The sequence below is a fragment of the Tachypleus tridentatus genome, chromosome 7 (genome assembly GCF_004210375.1).
Source record: "Tachypleus tridentatus isolate NWPU-2018 chromosome 7, ASM421037v1, whole genome shotgun sequence".
Classification (NCBI taxonomy): Eukaryota; Metazoa; Arthropoda; class Merostomata; order Xiphosura; family Limulidae; genus Tachypleus; species Tachypleus tridentatus.
This window is the reverse complement of record NC_134831.1, coordinates 75,682,238-75,706,087: the sequence shown is the minus strand read 5'-3', so window position 1 is coordinate 75,706,087 and position 23,850 is coordinate 75,682,238. Positions and strand designations below refer to the sequence as shown.

The following is a 23,850-nucleotide window of genomic DNA, read 5'->3' as shown; positions in this document are numbered from 1 at the left end:
AATCTATTGCATGTACGCTCTGACCCAAGGCATTGGGTTCACTGCACTCTCTATATTTATTTTTAGGAAATTTACCGTTGAATTATTTCAAGAGGAATCTGCTTGTAAGATATCAAGAGAACCTGTAAGACACAGTTGACAGTTTATCAATTTTCCACTTTCTGTAGCTTCGACTGTAATAATCCAAATTAAAACATATTTCTACTAGACCTTTATGTCATCCATCGATTTTCAAGACAATATATTAAGAAATCTACGATATATAAGATTTCCAATTATAACTGAATTTCTTCCATTATTTTCTTTACCCCAAAGTGCACCCTGCTAGCACAGCAGTAGGTCTACGGATTTACAACGCTAAAATCTGGGGTTCGATTCCCCTCGGTGGGCTCAACAGAGAGCCCGATGTGGCTTTTGCTATAAGAAACACACACACGCCAAAAGAATGGAAACTTTACTTGATAGAAAAACCATATTTATATTTCACCACCTTTATTTTCAACTTTGATCCACTGGTACATTTTTACAACCTGCAACTTTGATCTAATTACAAACCGCACGTGCAAAGTTATTTAAGAACGACTGCTTATGTTTGACCAAAATAACTTCACACGCCTACGTAAAGAAATATTCAAGCCTGTTGATTTAGAATTTCTAAAGCTAGAATATCCTTTGTTTGTCACTCGTTTGTCTTGGATCAAAGCCACATTAGGATATTTGCTGTGTCCAGCGCAAGGAATCACTATCCGACCGAAGGACCTCTTGTAATTAATGGCATTGGAAAACAGAGAAATATGAATCGACTTTAAGCATCAGGACTATCCAGAAAGATACCTGGAACAATTCGTACTACCACAACTATGGTAGTCAAAATGCAGCGTTTCGTAACAGGTGAGAATTCACGGACATATTGGTTAGAGGCAAAAACAGCATGTAGCACAATCAAAGACGAATCTCACTCTAGAAAAGCGACAAAAGTCACGTGTACCCCGATTGTCTTCACTAAATATCTCTTACACCATTGTGTTTCCCGAACTGTTGGAAAATGAAACGAGTATACATACTATTCCATACGAGAGTGCTTGACGCAACGCTTATAGAATTCTGTGCGATCGAACTTTTGAAATCATTGTTCTCATACTCTAGATGGATTATGGAAAGCTGGCATGGAGAAGTGATGTGATCTAACATGACAACTCTTCGACTGAGTCATTGCAATGAAAATGGTCGTCAGATAGAACACTTGATGACATGGACTTTAATAACGTAGTAAGTTATTGCAACAGAATGTATTCAACCTTTGTAAAAATATCTAGTTTTTAAGACAAAAATATTCCTCAGTGTAAATTTGTATCTGCTCAGAATATGGAGGTGCATAAATTTCTGTAGCGTAATAATTTAGCTTCTAAAGTAAGAATATCTGTGTAGTGACGGAACGTCAGAGTAAGGTTATTTGTGTAGTGACAGAACGTCAGAGTAAGGTTATTTGTGTAGTGACGGAACGTCAGAGTAAGATTATTTGTGTAGTGACAGAACGTCAGAGTGGACCTTTGTTTGCGATAGATAATTTATTCACACACACACAAACAAACACCAAAAAAGTAAATGCAGACAGTTGAATATCAGGGTAAGTATCCAAATACTTGACACGTATGAAACATAAAGAATGTTGCGTATATATTGCATTTTTTAACTAGAGGCAAAAATACGTTTTGTTTGTTTGTTTTTGGAATTTCGCACAAAGCTACTCGAGGGCTATCTGTGCTAGCCGTTCCTAATTTTGCAGTGTAAGACTAGAGGGAAGGCAGCTAGTCATCACCACCCACCGCCAACTCTTGGGCTACTCTTTTACCAACGAATAGTGGGATTGACCGTCACATTATAACGCCCCCACGGCTGGGAGGGCGAGCATGTTTGGCGCGACGCGGGCGCGAACCCGCGACCCTCGGATTACGAATCGCACGCCTTACGCGCTAGGCCATGCCAGGCCTCAAAAATACGTAACATGTAGCATGACAATACCAGAGTAAAGATCCTTTTTGTTTTTCCTAACTTTATTGTCAAAAAGTAGAGAAATTGTTATTGGTATTCAACAACATAAGTTGTTAAATGCATGTACGAATAAATAAATATCATAAAAACATCTCGCTTTTCCTTGGAAACCAAATTACAACGATATATACAAATATTTTATAATATTTATAAAGGAAAATAACCGAACCTGTTAGCAATAAATTTAGAAAACAATGAGCTTTTCGTCCAGAGAATAATATAAAAACGTTTCATATCAGCCATCGTTTCGCTATTGCGGTTTCACCAGGGTTAGTAGTACACGAACTGTCTCTTATACTAGTAGCACTGGTAGGACCGTAATGACGAAAGGTTGGCTAAAAAATGATTTTGTTCTTATCCGGAAAACAAATATTTTTTTTCCTAACTGTATTACCAAAATGTGTAAATCTCTCCAGTACATAATAAAAAATTTAAACAACAACGAAATACTGCTATCAGTCCTTCGAATCTTAACTATGTATCTCAGAACGGCTGGTGTGGGTATTAACACTTTTATTGATAAAGATAGAATAGCGTTTCGATCTTCCTAGGTCATCTTCAAGTTAAGAAGGTTTAACAGTAAGTAAAAGTTTAAGTTTACACGGTTTATATCAAAGAAAAAAATCTGTGTATTTTTTTACCCTTCATAAGATGTAACTAGATGAATACCACACAGAAAAATGGATGTAGTTCTTGTAAGCATTTGATTTCTAAAGAACTACAATATTTAAACTACAGATAGTTGAGTGCTATCAGATAGTAATTTAGATTTCAAGAGTCAATACTGAACAAAAATGTGGATTATGTGAAAAAACAAACAAGGTGGAACACTCAAAGGATTCCCAGAGAAGAGAGAACAGTTCTTAGAAGAGACAGGCGATAATAATAAGAAAACAAAACGGGTCCTGGCGGCTCCAGAAGGTATTATTAGACAAAACTAGATAGAACAAACAAGGGAATGATAAGTAATATATACGCATAGGGAAACAAAATAATTACTTGAGTGTAGTTGGAATAAATAAAATATCGTGAACAGAACACAGTACATTAGAGTAATGACATATTAAACTCAATAATTAAATATTAAATAAGGTAAAAAAAACAAACAGAACATGAATAGAGGTAACAAAATGTTTAGATATTTAAACAGTAAGGGGAACACGTGTATTGAATAATATTGTCCTATAAGATACATATATAAAAGGTATAGGAACTGAATAGAAGATAGTGAAAAAGGAGGTAAATATATGTAACTTATTAAACAAATGTAACCAAGTAACTATAAAGGTTGCCAAAAATATAAATAACTTAAACAAGAATTATTTTCAACATAGCCACAAGAACACAGCCACAACAACAAACACTACTTCCTCCTACAGTCACGCAAAAATAATCGCAACAACATACGATAATTTAATTAAACAACCACAACAGAAACTCACAAATAACACAGAACTAGTTAATATGAAATGAACAGAACAATAAGTAATAGTAAGTGAAACCCAAAGTACCAACAGTAACAAGAGTTTTAAACAATTATCAGCTAATAGCCCAATAATAGAGGCTACTAAAACGTTTTTAAATACTTAATTACTGTTACGTATTATAATTTATTTAGGATGAATCTCCGGTTTATTATGTTACGTATGTAACAAATTACTATTTCAAGTAACCGAAATTTTAATTTGAGCGTAGTCGTTAATAAAATGTTAACATGTATCAAAGATATATTATTTTTCAACAAGACTGATACACACATTTTCCTTTTTTAACACAAATATATTTTAATATACAAACATAAAAACAATACAATATATAATAACGGTTATTATTAATAGTTATTACAAATGATAGTTTATATACTCTTCAAAAAAAGAAACGCAAAAGGGATATTTTTGTTATTTTAAAGAGAAATATATGTAATAACGTTACAAGCTCAGAGTATGTGATGTTACACGTGTTAAGGCACTGATTGTCAGACCAAAATGACAATCAAAGTTGTGCACTTTGAAAACGGAGGAAAACATCGGATTTTTCGCCAAAACGCATTCGTGTCCAATAAATTTGTTTGAGAAATCTGCATGTTCTGCAAGTGAAACATGTGCAAAATCCCTATAAAAGTGACGGGTTCTCGGTTTCCATAGCTCAGTGTTAAGCCACCAACACGCAATACAGTTACGCCAAGACTGACTGAAGCACAACGCAACAACGCCCTTGGTCGCTTGGAAGCAGGCGAATTTCGATCAGATGTTGCCAGAGCTGTGAATGTCCACCCAAGCACCATCACAAGGCTATGGAATCGTCACTAACAACATGGATCAACTCATGACCGTCCACGATCTGGCAGACCTCGTGTGACCACGCCCGCACAAGATCGCTACATCCGGTTACGTCACCTTTGGGATAGGACCACCACTACGACGTCTACTGCCTCAACCAAACCAGAGCTGCGTAGGGTTTTCGATCAGACCGTACGCAACCGTCTACGAGATGCAGGAATCCGACCTCGATGTCCAGTCAGAGGCGTCATCCTCACCCAGCAACATCGTCAAGCACGGCTGCAGTGGACTCGGGCACATCGGGTATGGCCTCATCAACGATGGAGGCATGTTTGGTTCAGTGATGAATCACGTTTTATGCTTCGTAGGCAGGATGGAAGGACCCGTGTGTACCGTCGCCGAGGTGAACGTTTTGCAGCAAACTGTGTGCAGGAAGTTGACAGATTTGGTGGTGGCAGCGTCATGATGTGAGCTGTCATCGCCTACAATGCCAGAACAGACCTTTTGCACATTCGAGGGAATCTTACGGCTCAACGATACGTCGACGAGTTTTTTTTAGGCCCCATGTGCAACCCATCATGGTGAACGTCAACGACGTTTTTCAACATGACAACGCCCGTCCTCACACAGCCCGACTCACCACTGTCTTCTTGAGACACCACAACATCAACGTTCTTCCCTGGCCCTCCAGATCACCAGATTTAAACCCCATCGAACATCTTTGGGACGAGTTGGACCGACGTCTGCGACGGCGACAACCTCAACCGCAGACTCTACCGCAGCTTACAGCAGCTTTGCAGGCTGAGTGGGCAGCCATTCCACAGGATGTGATTCGTCATCTCATCGCTTCCATGGGCAGGAGATGCCAAGCAGTTATTGATGCTCATGGGGGGGCATACTCGTTATTGACGTTGAGTGACGTTAAACTTCAACTAGTGAGCGTGGATTTCGCCTTTGCAGACTTTGGATGTTCAGCAGTGAATGTGCAAAGTTTCACACATGTCATACAGAACTACCCGGAATAAACTTGTTAACAATTTGTCTCAAATTTTGCCTTTTGCGTTTCTTTTTTTGAAGAGTATACAAAAGAGTTTTGCAAACTTACAGACAACACTGAGTCTTATATTCAGTCTAAAATATTTTATCAACAATCCAGGTCCACTAAGAGCATATTAATTCAGAGTTGATATTGTTATACACACACCTCTTAAGCCAGCAAGCTTGGTTGGTCTTGCATGGGTTACAAGCGTAAATTTTCTCCGACTACAATATATAACGTTCTCGTAGAAATACTAATGTCCAGAGATAATGCACTGAAGTTGAACAGTTTGTAATGTTCGAAATCTAGAAACATTCCTGGTCAAATCTTGTAGTTTTTCTATTAGTAGTCGTTAATCACAATTATAGCTTCCTAGGCCAAACACTGACTGTAGCTGACCAACAACAATACTTTCCTCTCTCTCGACGCATCAGTTTTTATATACTAATCACGCGAGATTCTAGAACATTCACCAAAGTTCGCTTGCAATAACACAGTCAATCACTGGTATTACATACACACCTAGCACATTGTTGATTCTTACGCACAAGAACGTTCTACAAATTTTGAGAACAGGCAATACTTGAACAATACAGTCAAGAATATACGTCACACGCAAAAGAGAAAACTATAAAGAAATAATTGTAGGCACTAAAATAAATGAGGAGCAGTAAATCTGTTATACTACACAGTAACAAAATCCAGAAGAGAAACAAGACTGTATCAGTCTCTTTATAAACATAGCAAAAATTTACATAACGCCAACTATACCAGTAATATGTCCAGCATAGTTAAAAGAAGCAAAAACAAATCTTAAAAAGATTGCAAATTATGCAAAAAATCGATAATAACTACATCTTTTAGAGTATCAAGATCCACAAACTCAGCATTTCTACATAATTATACAAACAAAACCTATTTCCATTAAAAGACATATTGCTTGTTCCGCTACTTTAATAAAAAATTATACAATAATGATCTGATAACAGATATGAGTAGCTAACTCATACATGATGTTGGTATGGCTAAGTGCCTGTCACTGTTTAATTTCTACGTTAAAAATAAAACCACCTAGATTAGACATTAAATTTATTTTACCAAGAGTTAAATATCCTTGTGATATTTAAAAAGGGAAATTTTATACGTGAATACACGCTGGTGAATATCTCTTGTGATCATGTGTAATTTTATTTTAGAACTGTTTTTTTTTAAGTTAAACGATTTATTTCGGTACGAAATGTTTGTGATTTTGCACAACCAAATGAAACATTGTTTGTTTTTTTAATTTCGCGTAAAGCTACTCGAGGGCTATCTGCGCTAGCCGTCCCTAATTTAGCAGTGTAAGACTAGAGGAAGGCAGCTAATCATCACCACCCACCGCCAACTCTTGGGCTACTCTTTTACCAAAATCGAATAGTGGGATTGGCCGTCACATTATAACGCCCCCACGACTGAAAGGGCGAAGATGCGTGGTGCGACCGGGATACGAACCTGCGACCGTCGGATTACACGCTTGGCCATGCCGGGCCCGCCAAATGCAACGATTTATTACGGTACAAAACGTTTGTGATTTTACACAACCAAATGAAGCGATTTACTTCGGTACGAAACGTTTGCAAGAGTTTGTGACTAAATTAAGCGAATAATTTAAAATTACATTACATACCTCTATTATTATATTTAATGACACAGCAGTGAAAAGTCGAAGTTAAATCAGTGTTTAGAATACAACCAGTAGCATCTGACAATTATTAAATCACTAACTCAGGAGAGAGGATTGGTTTGGTTTGTTTTGAATTTCGCGCAAAGCTACTCGAGGGCTATCTGCGCTAGCCGTCCATAATCTAGCAGTGTAAGACTAGCGGGAAGACAGCTAGTCATCCTCACCCATCGCCAACTCTTGGTCTACTCTTTGAACAACGAATAGTGGGATTGATCGTTACATTGTAACGCCCCCAAGGCTGAAATGGCGAGCATGTTTGGTACGAAGGGGATTTGAGCCCGCGACCCTCGGATTACGAGTATAGTGCCTTAACCACCTGGCCATGCCGGGCCCAGGAGAGAGAATTGTTTTGTTTGTTTGTTTTGGAATTTCGCACAAAGCTACTCGAGGGCTATCTGTGCTAGCCGTCCCTAATATAGCAGTGTAAGACAAGAGGGAAGGCAGCTAGTCACCACCACCCACCGCTAACTCTTGGGCTACTCTTTTACCAACGAATAGTGGGATTGACCGTCACATTGTAACGCCCCCAAGGCTGAAATGGCGAGCATGTTTGGTACGAAGGGGATTTGAGCCCGCGACCCTCGGATTACGAGTATAGTGCCTTAACCACCTGGCCATGCCGGGCCCAGGAGAGAGAATTGTTTTGTTTGTTTGTTTTGGAATTTCGCACAAAACTACTCGAGGGCTATCTGTGCTAGCCGTTCCTAATATAGCAGTGTAAGACAAGAGGGAAGGCAGCTAGTCACCACCACCCACCGCTAACTCTTGGGCTACTCTTTTACCAACGAATAGTGGGATTGACCGTAACATTGTAATGCCCCCACGGCTGAAAGGGCGAGCATGTTTGGCGCGACGGGGATGCGAACCCGCGACCCTCAGATTACGAGTCGCACGCCTTAACACGCTTGGCCATGCCGGGCCACCAAGTAAAGAGAAATCGGAGATTCAGCGTGAAGAGTTGTTGAAGTGTCAATCTATACGCTGGTTTTGTGGTGTCATTATTTCCTATATGGAAATTGTTCACGTGTGCAATGTCCTAAACAACGATCTTTTTTGACTAATCTAGAGCATACCATTTATTTATTTATTTTTTACAGATGGTGCAAATTTTTCGAAAGGCACTCTTAAATATTTTTATACCAAGTGAATCTTGGTAAGTATTGCTCTCATATGATTTCCAAGAATCAATACGTTTTATCTAAACTACTAACAACAATAATTTGAGAAATATGAAGTATTCATTTCTTTTAACTTTAATAAATTCTGAAGAAGGTGAAAGCAGTCGTAGAAGAGCAAGCAATTTCATGAGCGAATGTTTCTATTCTTTTCAACAATATGGAACCAGGAAAGAGTTTTAGGATAACCGCTTCTTGACTGAAATGCTCACCCACGCACGACTTCCCACAAGCAACATAACAACAACGTTACGTGTTTTTCGCACATTGTACTAACAAGAGTTTAAAGTTATTACTTGACTATGATTTTGCACACAAAGATTTATCCAAGTTCAATATGTTTCTCCATATTACAAACATTTCGAAGCGTATTTTGAAAATTCATTTTTGTCGTAAATAAAAAACTGAATTACACATGTAAAATTTATAACCAGAAGACAGTTGAACAACCGAGATGAGATGGTAGCGTTTCCTTCAGGCTCTATATGATATTAAAGTACTCGTGTCATCATTATGCTATTTTTATTTAATATAATTTTTACTTGTCACAACTATTATTTTATTAGTTAGTTCTTTTAATGTGTTATTTAGTTGACACTACTGTTGTCATGTTTCTCATTCATCCTGTTATCATGAGAGGTAATGTGAATACCGTATAGAATATTATTGTTTTCATGGGAGGTAATAGGAATAACGGAGAAATTCTCTTCTGTCACACTAGTGTAATTGTAGCGGAAATTAAATTGGAATTTTCAAACACAACGATATATTATTTGCACTCGGCAAAGCGGCCATGTTAGAAAACTCGTTTGGGTTAGGATATAATACAAGTTGCACAATGCAATTACTTAGACCTTACAAAATAGAACAAAAAAGTGCTGGCCAGGACACAGTCTTTATAATTTAAGTCATTTCATAACGTCACACCAAACACGCTTGCTTCTTCAGCCGTGGGGGCGTTTTAAGGTTACGGTCAATCCCACTATTCGCTAGTAAAAGAGTATCCCAAGAGTTGGCGGTGGGTAGTGATGACTAACTGTCTTCTCTCTAGTCTCATGTTGCTAAACTAGGGACGACAAGCGCAGATACTCCTCGTGTAGCTTCAGAAACAACCAAACAATCATAGCACAGCTTAAACATCAAACATTGCGTAAAAACAATGTTTTAGAAATTTATTCAGATGAAGAATGATAGGTTTTCATCACGTACCGCTAGTCCTGAACAATTGAAATCGAAATTCGTAATAAAAACGTGTGACTTCAATACCTAATAACGTTAGGAAGACATGTATATCCAAAAAGACAATTTAAAACAGAAAACAATAACACAAAAACAAAGAAAAAAACAACTATAATCCGAGTGTTTTTCCAAGGTGAACACTAAAAAGGAAAGATCCACCTTTCAAAAGATATCGGTTTGTAAGGTTTTGTATTTTCACTACATAACAATGTGTTTATATAAACGAAGTTCACAGGTCTGAGGTGCCGTAAGCTATAACGTTTCGGAAAACAGATCAGTGAGTGGTAAAATCTATTTTCAGTTCTATGAAAACCAAACGCTTTATTTATAAATCCAAGTTGCTTTGGTAGCGTTCAGTGTGTTGTAAGCAAACTAGTCAAACTGTATTCCACAACCAACATTCTTTTAAGTTTGTTTGTTTATCAGCGGATTGATGCGTTGTTATAAAAGGAAACTACTTGTGAAACAAATTACGATAGTTCGCGTAAAAATGGTAAAAATAAAGAAGGGTTAGCAACTATTTGAAAAAATAATCGAATAAATATTCAAACAATCCTCTGTTCTGTTGCTGCCTAAAACATACTTATAAGTAAGCACTTCGCGTGCATGGAACCACTATTCTATTCTTATTATAGAATATCGATAAGTGATAGTTTTCTCTTCAAGCACTTCCATCTTGTTTACTATTTTAGCATTCGTTTGTTATGTTTTTGAATTTCGTGCAAAGCTACACGAGGGTTATCTGCGCTATCCGTTCCTAATTTATAAGTTTAAAATTAGAGAGAAGACAGCTAGTCATCACCACCCACCGCCAACTCTTGGGCTACTTTTTTACCAACGAATAATGAGATTGATCGTCACATAATATCGCGACAACGATTGAAAGGGCGAGCATGTATGGATGTAATGAGGATTCGAAGACTCGACTCTCAGATTATGATTCGAGGGCCCTATCTACCCGACCATGCCGGGCCCCATTCGTAACGAATAGTAATATTATAAAATATTTAATACCTTGCCCTTAATGTATATTTTATATTAGCAAATTAGTAAATATTTGGCATGGTATGGTCCAGTGTATAATACGTCGGGTTGTGGATCAAAAGGCCTAAGGTTAGAGACGTAATGCCGTTCAATGTATTTCTTACTTTTATCTGTGAACACGTTATAAAAATGGCAGTAAATTATTCAATTCACATAAAAGAGATTGTCTTTGTAGCAGAGAGTAATACTGGTTGTTGGCTTCCATCTTCAGTAATCTCATGCTTTCGGACGAAATCCTAAGAGTCTTTAATCTGGTCGTTTAGTGCACGAGGTGCCTTTTATGTCGAATATTCCAATTAAGTTTTCCTAATAACTATATTTTTGGATGCATTAGACTTTGGAAAAGCACAGCGGCTAACAGATAATCTCTTTTTTTTTTGCGTCTCATAGTTGATATAATAGTCATATTAAATATTCCTCTTCAAATAGTAACAGTGGCTAAAATAGAACTGTTAACTGGTACAATCCAGATTATCGTGAACAGATTTATAGAAGTTTTTGGCTAATGTGTTGTAACTGAACGAGTGATAAACGTTGACTACATTTCCAGTACGTATTCGTAGAAACGAGAGAATAGAAATAATTACTAATTAACTGCAAATATTATATAGTGGACATGAATTTAAACGTCACGTTAAAAACACAACAAAGTCATTAAAACACTCTCTAAAACATGATTCATTAAAATAATATGACAGCTTTGCGTAACTTGCTGAAAGAAAATAGTGTGTATTAATTAACATCTATATACCAGCATTTCACTGGACTTTACTTACGTTTAATGGGATGGAAATGGTTATTAAAACATTGTCATCTATTGCTATAATACCGAGATACGTCATGTGACGTAAAAACTATAACTATAAGCTATAACGGTTAAAAATTCAAGTTATCCAATCTTCAAAGCTACACAATATATAATTAATCCTGGTCTGTCACAACCAGTAACCTCCATCAACGTTCAAAGCTACACAATATATAATTAATCCTGATCTGTCACAACCAGTAACCTCCATCAACGTTCAAAGCTACACAATATATAATTAATCCTGATCTGTCACAACCAGTAACCTCCATGTTCAAAGCTACACAATATATAATTAATCCTGGTCTGTCACTACCAGTAACCTCCATCAACGTTCAAAGCTACACAATATATAATTAATCCTGATCTGTCACAACCAGTAACCTCCATCAAAGTTCAAAGCTACACAATATATAATTAATCCTGGTCTGTCACTACCAGTAACCTCCATCAACGTTCAAAGCTACACAATATATAATTAATCCTGGTCTGTCACAACCAGTAACCTCCATCAACGTTCAAAGCTACACAATATATAATTAATCCTGGTCTGTCACTACCAGTAACCTCCATCAAAGTTCAAAGCTACACAATATATAATTAATCCTGGTCTGTCACTACCAGTAACCTCCATCAAAGTTCAAAGCTACACAATATATAATTAATCTTGGTCTGTCACTACCAGTAACCTCCATCAAAGTTCAAAGCTACACAATATATAATTAATTTTGGTCTGTCACAACCAGTAACCTCCATCAAAGTTCAAAGCTACACAATATATAATTAATCGTGATCTGTCACTACCAGTAACCTCCATCAAAGTTCAAAGCTACACAATATATAATTAATCCTGATCTGTCACAACCAGTAACCTCCATCAACGTTCAAAGCTACACAATATATAATTAATCCTGATCTGTCACTACCAGTAACCTCCATCAAAGTTCAAAGCTACACAATATATAAGATTAAGTTTTTCCAGATTTGTTTAATCAGTCATAATTTATTGTTTGTCATCAATACCGTTTTTTACATATAATTGCCAAACAAACTGATGAAGGACTCTATCACGAAACTGCCAATGTCGCATACATCCAACATAAACAACTATTTAAGATACTAGTGCCTTTCACATTCCGAAAACAACAGTTATAAATTATATTAAACATTTGTTTTGTTTAGGTGAAAAATACACATTCAGGAATATAAAAGTTTGATATCTGATATTATTAGCTGCATTTTAATTATTTGATTTTGCTCTGTATTCCGAAGTGGCTCTTCTTTTTGACTTTAATAATATATAATTCAAACAAGAACTCGATTAATCTTCGTCTGGTAGTTTGTTCTAATATTTTTTTTAGTTTCAATTTTCCCTCAAACTGCTGAGCCATAAGAGGCTAAAGTGTTCTATCGATTAAGAGAAAATTCCTATACAATTCTAACAAAACACTAAAAAAGAACTGCAGATTGATGTATTTTCTTTATTATTTTTGTTTAACGTACGATATAGGCATAAGCGACTTTTTATATTTCAACGTACGTATAACCAATATTACAATTTAATAAATTTTGTTTGTTTTTAGTTAAGCACAAAGCTAAACAATGGGCTATCTGTGCTATACTAACCACGGGTACCGAAACACAGTTTCTAGTATTATTATTCCGAAGATATATCGCTGTGCCACTGGGGTTCGTTTAATAAAGACACTGAGTTCAAACCATTGTGGTGCTAGAAAAATGAAATATTCCATTGCTATAGTGGTTAACCTTACACACACTTCAATCTTAACTACAGTAAGAATTAGGCCTAGCATGACCAGGTGGTTAAGACACTCGACTCGTAATCTGAGGAGCGCGGTTTCGAATCCCCGTCACACCAAATATGCTTTCCCTTTCAGTCGTGGGAGCGTTATAATGTTACGGTCAATCCCACTATTCGTTGGTAAAAGTGTAGCCCAAGAGTTGGCGGTGGGTGGTGATGACTAGCTGCCTTCCCTCTAGTCTTACACTGCTAAATTAGGGACGGCTAGCGCAGATAGCTCTCGTGTAGCTTTGCGCCAAATTCAAAACAAACCAAATCATTAATGATTAATATAATTTCAAAAGTTCGTGTTTTAATTCTAAAAACATCTTTAAAACGCTATTTAACATTTTCTGAAATTTTGTAAATCTATGTTTTAAGTTATCTGCTTATAACTGTCTTCTGCTCGTGTTTCAGTTTTACGACACTCCTGTATCAAAATGTATACGACCTTGCGAAGTATTATACTATAATAATCTAGGCTCATTCTTACATTATGCTCATTTATATATTATAGCCATAAAATGATTTTTCACCACTTTCTACAAAGCTTCTCTATTCGTATTAAACACCTTCACTCTAGATGGTTCACATAGTACTACCATAAACTATAATTATATAAAATAAGAGCTGAACTTGCTGAACCTGTCGTCTTCTGGCCACAACACACTCCTGACGTCTTCTGGTCACAACACACTCCTGACGTCTTCTGGCTACAACACACTCCTGACGTCTTCTGGCCACAACACACTCCTGACGTCTTCTGGCCACAACACACTTCTGACGTCTTCTGGCCACAACACACTCCTGACGTCTTCTGGTCACAACACACTCCTGTCGTCTTCTGGCCACAATATACTATTGGTGTTTTCTGGCCACAACATATTCCTGGTGTCTTCTGGCCACAATATACTATTGGTGTTTTCTGGCCACAACATATTCCTGGTGTCTTCTGGCCACAATATACTATTGGTGTTTTCTGGCCACAATACACTATTGGTGTTTTCTGGCCACAACATACTCCTGGTGTCTTCTGGTTACAACATACTCCTGGCGTCTTCTGGCCACAATATACTCCTGGTGTTTTCTGGCCACAACATACTAAGATGTTTATCATCTTCTGTAGACTTGCTTTTATATTTTATAGGTTATCATTTAAAAAGTTGTTCAGGAGAGGTTTATTACGAATTAATTTTGATCAAGTGAGGATTATTAAAAATTGAGTTTGAGCAGATAGATTTTAATAAGAGTTCACTTTGATTTATTAAATGACAAATTAAAAAAATTACTATCATCTACATCCCTTGCAATTTTTTAGCCTTGGCATAGTGGCTCATAGTATTCCTTTGAGTTTTCAAGTACAAACTTTTAGCTCATAGCTCTTTTATCTCTTGACCGACTTGAGATCTAATTACAATTTTATAATCAGGAGATCAGACCCTTTCGAGCAATGTCAAGGTCTCATAGATTAATTGACTCTAATCCTAACTAAAAGAATTACAATTTAAAGATAGACTGGTGGAGATTCTTATGAGTAATATAATCGAATTGGCTATACACGCGTCCCACTCTTTATGCTGTTAGCACTAAGAAATATAGCTAATAAAAAGGTGGAAAAGGTATCGTAGATTAATTCACTCTAATCCTACCTGAAAGGATTTCAAGTACCGCAGCTGTTGAGGATTCTCTTTTGTTTATATTCGAATGACGTTTCAAGAAGAAGTTAACCAACTAAGAAACCACAATAAAATAAGCTCCTCAGTGGCAAAGTGATATATCTGCGGTCTTATAACGCTAGAAACAACATTTTAATACCTATGGCGAACAGATCACAGATAGCCCATTGTATAGTTTTGTGCTTAACTACAAACAAAAATTCATAAAATAATTTTTGCTATTGTTATTTTTTAAAATAAAATTATCTTTTCTAGCAGTACCATGATTCTAACGGTTCTACTGAGAACATATGTTGAAACTTGTCGACTGAATGCAGAGATTTAGTTGCACAGGTATGAGAGATCGAAGAATAATTACTTCAGGACTTCGATTTTCTTAAGTTTCCCATACCACAATCCCCTTAAGTTTCCCATACCACAATCCCCATTTGATATACATTTCAAACTCTACACTTACCGATGAGATAAGAATAACCATCTAATCTGAGGATGCAACGGCGAGCTGGCCCAGCCCTTTGCCCTCCTCTTGCCATTGTAGGAACACTATTAGACTTCTGAAGCAGATCTTTCACGTGCTTAGGTGAGTCCATTTCTTGTTCACATTGGACGAGTTTAGTGCGTGTGTACCAGGCCAAGTTTTTAAAGCGTCGACAGTGTACGTACACAATCCTGTTGAGATAGTCACTATTACACTTTATTATTAGCTGTGACTGTGTTGTAGTTTATGTTTTGTTCTTTCTGCAGATACGGTTTTGTCCTCAACATTCTTGTATGGACCAGGAAGATCACAAAAAGATGCCATATTTTACAAAGTACATCGTTCTGTCTTAACATGGCGACAGACAGAAAACTTTCACGAAAATCTTCTTCTGAACATCGAATAAGTAGAACCTAAATAAACATTTTTTTTTTGTTGCAAATAATATTTCTTTACTTTCTAAAAAGATGCCATATTTTACAAAGTACATCGTTCTGTCTTAACATGGCGACAGACAGAAAACTTTCACGAAAATCTTCTTCTGAACATCGAATAAGTAGAACCTAAATAAACATTTTTTTTTTGTTGCAAATAATATTTCTTTACTTTCTAACCGTAGGAGCTGCCACCGTACGAAGCATTTGTGAACTTCACCATCTAAAGTTTGGCAGCACAAACGTAAGACGAACTCCTTTTTTGTCTATTTTTAAACTGAACGATTTATAGAATTTTCTCCTTGTAGTTGTTTTGACGTTTCTTGTTTTTTCCTTACAGCCTGAAGTGTTTTACTTCTTTGATCCACTTTAACAGTGTCGTAAAGTTTCGTAGCTAGAAAACAACAACTGGCATTTAAAAACATTCGTTTGCACGTGAAAGAAAATGAAAGCTTATCCAAAGACTCTTTTAATTATTTTAGGATTTCTGAGGTTCGCTTCCTTTAAGTTAAATCTCCGATGTAGGAATCTATCTGTTAAAACTATGTGGCATTAAACCGCAATAAACTCGATCTGTTGTGAAGTTTGTGTCAAGGACTCAGGTTGAGGATAGCAACTAACGTTGATCCTGAGTAGATTGTCAGGTTAATTATCAATTTAAATTAACCCTGAGGCTCTTTATAGAGTTGTGTTGGAGAGGAAACTTTATACTATTGTAGGAAACAACTACGTCGTTGTAATAGCGCACTTTGAATTGATTATGAACTAGGGATAGTTTTATATTGGTTCAAACTCCTGTAGTTTCTCTACAGAATAACTTGTTTTATTTCATTAGCTCTTCCCCGACGTTCAGGCGCTGCTTCACCAAACCGTTAACCCTAATCTAAGACAAGTTGCCGTCACAGCTACCCACCTTCAGTTATTGACGCTTGCACAACACTTAGTCAGATAGAGAAAAGGACAGTTTTGAAGGAGAGTCCCTCGCTGCTATGGTGGTTCGTTTGTCGTCACGGTCTTATGTGAGGAAGGGGAAGACGTGCTTCTCTGGCCTGCAATAAAATACACTGATGCTGCCGTTGCACGTGACACGAGGAATAAAGAAAGAAAAGCGCGTGGTCTTCCTGACTGCAGTATTGCAAGGGATGGGAACGAGGATACGGTAGTGTTAGGTTTATTTTAAGTATACAAGTAAACGAGAGTGGCGGTCTGAAACTCTTGTTTTATTTTAACATTGCTAACGGAAATATAAATTATTTTACTCCAGGCATAAAAAGGGAACAAGAAATTTCAATGACTCTACAATACAAAAGAAAACAGGCGCGACTTTATGAGTAAATTCTGTTTGGTTTTCTTGATGTGATATTTACGTGTTTGTAAACGCATTAAGCTAAAAAGTCAGTGATTTCGTGTTGCTGTAGAATAGCCATTCATAAAATAAATGCCCAGCGTGGTTAAGGCGTGCCCATCGTAATCTGAGGGTAGCGGGTTCGCATCCCCGTCGCGTCAAACAGGCTCGCCCCTTTTAGCCGTGGGGGCGTTGTAATATTACGATCAATCCCACTATTTCCTCGATAACCCTCGAGTAGCTTTGCGCGAATTACAAAAACAATCATAAAATAAATAAATGTTCACAACGATAATAATAACAATTTATATAGACACATATATATACGTATTTTTATGTATATCATAATTTAGAATGTATAAAAATTTAAATTTTGGTGACGCTTTTTAATTCTTTTTTTTTTTATTTTAGTCAATGGTCTGTTGTTGTTTTTCTTCATAACTTAGACTTCTTGGTTGAGTCAATGTCGAAGTGAAAGTTTGACCAAATTACAGATGTGAGGCTGAGAAATGTATCATAAGAAATGATAAGAAACCTTTATCATAAGAAATCAGAGTCATGCACGTCAAAACTCGTCATGTCTCTGATTTTCTCATGCGTTTTTAATAGGTTTTATTATGTTTTCTTAATGATCTTTTATGTTTATTCTTACCGAATCTCACATTCATTTGTTAATTTCAACAGCTTCCCTTTTGTATTCCTATCGACAACTAATTCCACCAAGATCGCGTTGTAGTTCGAAGAACATTCCACATCCCTCTGTGAAGAAGGATCTTCGTATTGCTTGTTTGTTTTGAAATTTCGTGCAAAGCTACCCAAGGGCTATCTGCGCTGGCCATCCCTAATTTAGCAGTGTAAGACTAGAGGGAAGGCAGCTAGTCATCACCACCCACCGCTTGCTCTTGGGCTACTCTTTTACCAACGAACAGTGGGATTGACCATCACATTATAACGCTCCCACGGCTGAAAGGGCGAGCATGTTTGGTGTGACGGGGATTCGAACCCGCGACCCTCGGATTACGAGTCGAACATCTTAATCCACCTGGCCATGCTGGGCTTTTCGTTTAGCAAGTTTGTTGCAAGATGTCAAACCAAATGACACAACGTTTTGAGAAATAAAATATTATCTACATAACTGAAAAAACCTACACGGAAGAAAATTTAATACAGTAATTGCTCGGAAACAACACCGCAGTCTTACCTGTAGCAAGTAAAGACTTTAATTGCAAAAGAGAAATATTATATCCAAAATACCATTGCAATGAAGCTTGGCATATCTCAAGGTACCAATAAGAAAACGATACGCAATACTTTAAATTTAGCAGAGCTTGGTTTACAAGCCAGAAATTTATTAGTTTACACTTACACCTCAAAATCATTTTATTTTATACCCCACCAAAGAAAAAAACAACAACTAACCAACAACAACAAAGAACAAATTGGAAACACAATAATTGCATTAGACCACCTACCTATTGCGTCTTCTTATGCAGTTCCAATAGACTTTAGTGCCTTTTATGTTTGAGCTGGATTCCACGTACAGTAGTTCGCGGGTTTGAATCCCCGTCGCACCAAATATGCTCGCCCTTTCAGCCGTGGGGGCGTTATAATGTTACGATCAATCCCACTGTTCGTTGGTAAAAGTGAATCCCAACAGTTTGCGGTGGGTGGTGATGACTAGCTGCCTTCCCTCTAGTCTTACATTGCTAAATTAGGGATGGCTAGCGTAAATAGCCTTCGAGTAACTTTGCGCGAAATTAAAAACAAAACAAAACCATGTACATTAGAGAATCTGAATAGAGTTTATTAAAATGTATGGTATAGTATTAATCTCGCTATATGTCATATAACTTGTTACAATAGAAACTGTGAGATCGAAGAGTAGTTAATAATCATGGCAGTCAGAGTGAGTTGAACAATGATGGTGGAAGCAGTTCTAAGGGCAGCACGGGACGTAAACCTCAGCAAGGTTTTGTACACATTACATTATATACGATTTTTTTTTGTGTAGAAAAGAAACCCACAGTGATTTGTCAGTGAGGAATTATGGTTCATTCACTTTTCAAGCTCTGGAGAAATTATCCAGTAAAGGGTCTATCATTTTAATCTGCATTTCATAGAATACATTAAGTAGATACTTCATTTAGCTGTACACTTTACGCACATCGGTAATTTCCATAGATCATGAATAAACCTAATGATACGATACCTATAAAACGTTACTAGAAAAAATGTTATAATACGTTGGTTTTGTGTATAACTTCTACTTGAAATAATATGGTATAACTTAAGTTGTCAGATGTTGTCTTTCTCAGCTAACAACATAATGACAGAGCCAGGACTCATTATAATAGTTAATTAACACGATAACAAAGCTCTGATTTATTGTGATGTCTTACTAGCATGATGACAGAAACATAAATTATCGTGGTATTTCACTAACATGATAACAGAGCCATGACGCATCGTGATATTTAACTGACATGATGGCAGAGTCATAACGCATCATGATATTTAACTAACATGATAACAAAGCCATAACGCATCGTGATATTTAATTAACATGATGGTAGAACTATGAGTTACTGTGGTTACAATAGTAGTGGACGTATGATCTTTAAAAATGTCTCCAAACTAGACCTAAGAAGCAGCTTTCTTTTCATATTGTCTTGTTTATCTTCTATTTGTCCTTCTATTAAGCTTTTACGTTTTTGTTACTCTGTGGTATTCTTATGGAATGATGTAATTAACTCTTTACTGCTTTTATTATCCTGTTTGACCTGTTAATAGTTCATCTCGATCATCCCCATGTATCGAACTGTTATGTTTATAGCAGAAACATTGTATATTTATATCGACCTTTGAGACTGAAGATCTTTTGTTCTTAACCCGTTAATATACCTTTCTTTTTTGAGGTTAAATTTTAATTTTACCATATCATTAAACACGTGCTATTATTCGGTATTTGTTACCTCCACCTGCTCCCCGCTAGTACAGCGGTAAGTCTACGGATTTACAACGCTAAGATCAGCGGTTCGATTTCCCTCGGTGGGCTGAGCAGATAGCCGTTGTGGCTTGGCTAAAAGAAAAACACACATCCACCTACCAGTGTAAGCTGACTATCAACTGTTCTTTTGTTAGGCCTAATTGTAAAACAGTAACACAACTGAAGCATCTCTTCGTTATCAGTCTTTTCACTGAGTCACAAAAGCACTTTTGTGATAAAATAGTCACTGCTAAAGAAACTTGGATATTTATTACGGGAAATACGTTATCTCTCTCTGGTTTAAAGTTGAACAACTGAAAGAAAGCCTACTGGTGTATTATAACTGAATGCTGTATTTTTAAAACGCACTCGCATAGGATTTTGTTTGAAAAATTATTTGTTCAACTCTCTACACTTTCAAAGCCTTGTTTTTAATTTCACGTTTTCTTCTTTAAATAAGCCTATTTATCCTGTCTAGAAATAGAAAATAAATAAATGTTTTAATTACACGTAATAATTCTCACTTAAAGAACACTTCTCCGTGTTAGAGATTGTTCGAGGGCATATTGAAAATAATAAATTCTATTTGGATTATTAAAGCAATCAACTAGCAGACGAAAGCGAATGTTTATATTAGTTTTCTGACAGATTAAACGAAAAAAAACAAAACGAACGTAAGTATTGAAGAAGTGAGATAAGCAAACCACATTCTTTGAAAGACAATCTTATTAAAATTATCCGACACAGCTAATCTTGTATACATTCTTTTTTGAATTATGTTGAGTCTGTTAATTTCTCTTTATAATCCTTGGACAAAACCATATATCACATTGAAAGCTCTATGTTATTGACTTGAAGGCGTTTCAAGAACTCAGGTTGTGAGAATTCCAATTTGGGTTAACGATGCCAACCAGAGATAAGCGTTGCTCTCCATCATACAGAAGTAGGCCAAAGACTATAAACCAGAAAACGTGATAAACTGACTGAAAACTAGATCAAACTCAATGGGTTGAAGTCACGTGAATCCGAGATGCAGTGGAATGAAATTCATTTACCTCTATGTGTATTTTGATTCTGTTTTTAAAAAGTCACAGGTCGGATATATAAACAGCACGAGGCAAATTAGTGATGACACAGCGTCTTTGAAGAGGCAAAATTATATTTGAAGAAATTGAATGTTACCTCGAGTGGGAGTTGAACCCACGATTTTTCAAATTAAACAGATGCTTCAGTGAACTAAGTAACCATAGTAAACTAGTTATAAAAGTCAAGAGTCATGAAGAGTTATAACTTATACCACACAGATAGACTTGTGAACAATTCCTTACTCTTACCGTCATATTATAACACTTTGAACGATGACCTTTCACTTCTATCATACTTTAACATTGTTAACGTGTGTCCTTTCACTTCCAGCACATTATAACACTCTGAATATGTAACCTTTTACTTCTGTCACACTAACAATCTGAACGTGTGACCTTTTACTTCTGTAACACTATAACACTGAATGTGTGACATTTCATTTCTGTCACATTATAACATTCTGAACATGTGATCTTTTATTTAACACTATAACACTCTGAACGTGTGACCTTTCACTTCTGCCACATTATAAAACTCTGAACGGGTGACTTCTGTCTCACTATAACACTTTGAACATGTGACTCGAGGCCACAAATTATTCGAACAATATTTTATAAAAACATAAACGATTTTAAATAAAGAGCAAAATCATTTTCGTCTTGTTGTAACATTGAGATGGAATTAAAATCCAACATGTATATAACACATCAACAACAACCTGAATAAAATAAACACGAGTTGTTGGCAGCAGTAATACAAAAAACAGTTCTGGAAATAATATGAAAAATAGAAAAACATGTTTCTCTGATTTCTAATGGTGCGCATTTAATTACTGTGAAACACTTCTGACAACATTTGTGTGTTAGTTTTTATTAGTTTTGAAGAAAGTTACGAATATATTAAACTAACTGTTATTTTTTTGAAACATTGTCAATGATCAATGTCTGTGTGACGTGACTAGAGAATACGTCACTTATAAACCCCGATTATCAGAGCGAGCATCTGAGACCGTATTTTTATCTTTGGGATATTCATCTTTCTCAAAGTCTGAAGGCTTTGCTTTCAATATCTGGCTTTTTCCCATCAATGCCAATTACTGTTGGAATAACATACCTTCTTACGGTAATATTGGTTACAAAGCTAAGCTGGAAATAATTTCATAATATTTATTACTTGATATTTTCATATCAACCTTAATATGTTATTACGCAGACTTACATTTTCATATATATATTTTTTTTACTACCCAAGTTGTATATAAGTTAGAATAGTTATTAAGACATTACTGCAGCCGTAACCAGTGCACACAACGAGAGTGAATGGTATTCCAATAGTAACGTGCATGGGAAGTCAGATATTGGAAACAAGGTTGCTAGTCAGTTGTCAAGCACAAAACTAAACAATGGGCTATTTATGCTCTGCCAAGCGCTGGTATCGACACCTGATTTTTGGAATTAAAAGCTCCCAGTGGCACAATAGTACGGCTGAAGACTTATAACGCTAGAAAACAGGTTTTAATACCCCTGGTGGGCATAAATTTATTGTATAATTTATGATTTACTGCAAACAAAAGAGTGTAAATTCTTCCAATGGAAAACAGGGGTGGTAGGTAGGGTAGTTAGTAATGAATGTTCGAATAATGAAATTATGTGGGTCTCTAGCTTTTAGAACCATGTGGGTCTCTAACTCTTAGAACTAGGCGGGTCTCTAAATTTTAGAAATAGATTGGTTTCTAACTCTTAGAACTAGACAGGTCTCTCACTTTTAGAATTAGGCGAGTCTCTAATTCCTAGAACTAGGTGGGTTTCTAACTCTTAGAACTAGACAGGTCTCCCACTTTTAGAATTAGGCGAGTCTCTAATTCCTAGAACTAGGTGGGTCTCTAACCCTGAGAGCTAGGTAGATTAACAAAGGAAATGAAAAAAAAAATGTATATGCCAGTTTTATATTTCATCTTACAAAAATTATTTTTGCAATCTATAATTGCAAAAGTTTGTTCAAAGTTTGTATTTTTGTTCCTAAGTGCAAAGCCTATCGTGAATATCCAAACCTGATCGTTTGTGTTTTTATGTCCTCACGGCCTTACTGGGGGCCAGATCAAGGCAACTGAGTTTAACGTCAACATACTTGATTGTGACAGATACAGATTAAATATTTGTCTGTCACTTTAAATCAATAAAATTTTATAAACATAAGTTGATGGTCAAGATTATGTGGAAGATAGATCTGTCGTCCAAGAGATAAATCCATAACTGTTTATTCTATGTTGTACAAAGTTGAAGGTCGCGAGTATAGGAGTAAATAAACACCCCCTAGAGACAAAACAAAGTACTTTTATATGGAAGAGGTCAAAAGTTAAGGCTACAAAAAATGTACAGACAGAATCTGACCCAGGTTATAAGTCGTTTATTTTTCATTAAAAAGTAGTTTAAGAGTTGCAGGTAAACCAAGATAAAAACAGTTAATATATTTTGAACAAGGAAGTGAAATATCCGACATTCTGTACAATGCTCTTCATTATACGACTTGACCTTTAGGGTTCAGTGTAACTAAAACAAAAGTGGGCGTTCGTAATTATATATACACGAGTTAATGATTTGGTAACTTAGAAGAATGTCTTTTTTTAATGTTAAGTTAGCTATTTAGAAAATCAGAAAATACTATATTTTAAGAAATAAAAGATGAAAA

The 23,850-nt window shown here is 36.3% G+C and overlaps 1 protein-coding gene across 5 annotated transcripts in view; it reads right to left on the bottom strand.

Annotated features, from left to right (window-relative positions):
- Positions 1-23,850, bottom strand: part of LOC143255999 (dual specificity calcium/calmodulin-dependent 3',5'-cyclic nucleotide phosphodiesterase 1A-like) — a 463,989-nt gene that overhangs the window by 65,204 nt on the left and 374,935 nt on the right. Inside the window, exon 1 of one of the 5 annotated variants that reach the window (XM_076512520.1) lies at positions 15,291-15,937. The exons of 2 other annotated variants lie outside the window; for them this stretch is intronic. In XM_076512520.1, the coding sequence (XP_076368635.1) occupies positions 15,291-15,423 (133 nt within the window). In that variant the 5' untranslated portion in view covers positions 15,424-15,937. Of the gene's footprint in view, positions 1-15,290; positions 15,938-23,850 lie in introns of those variants that run through there. 2 more of the 5 variants (XM_076512521.1, XM_076512522.1) reach the window with 2 other exon arrangements.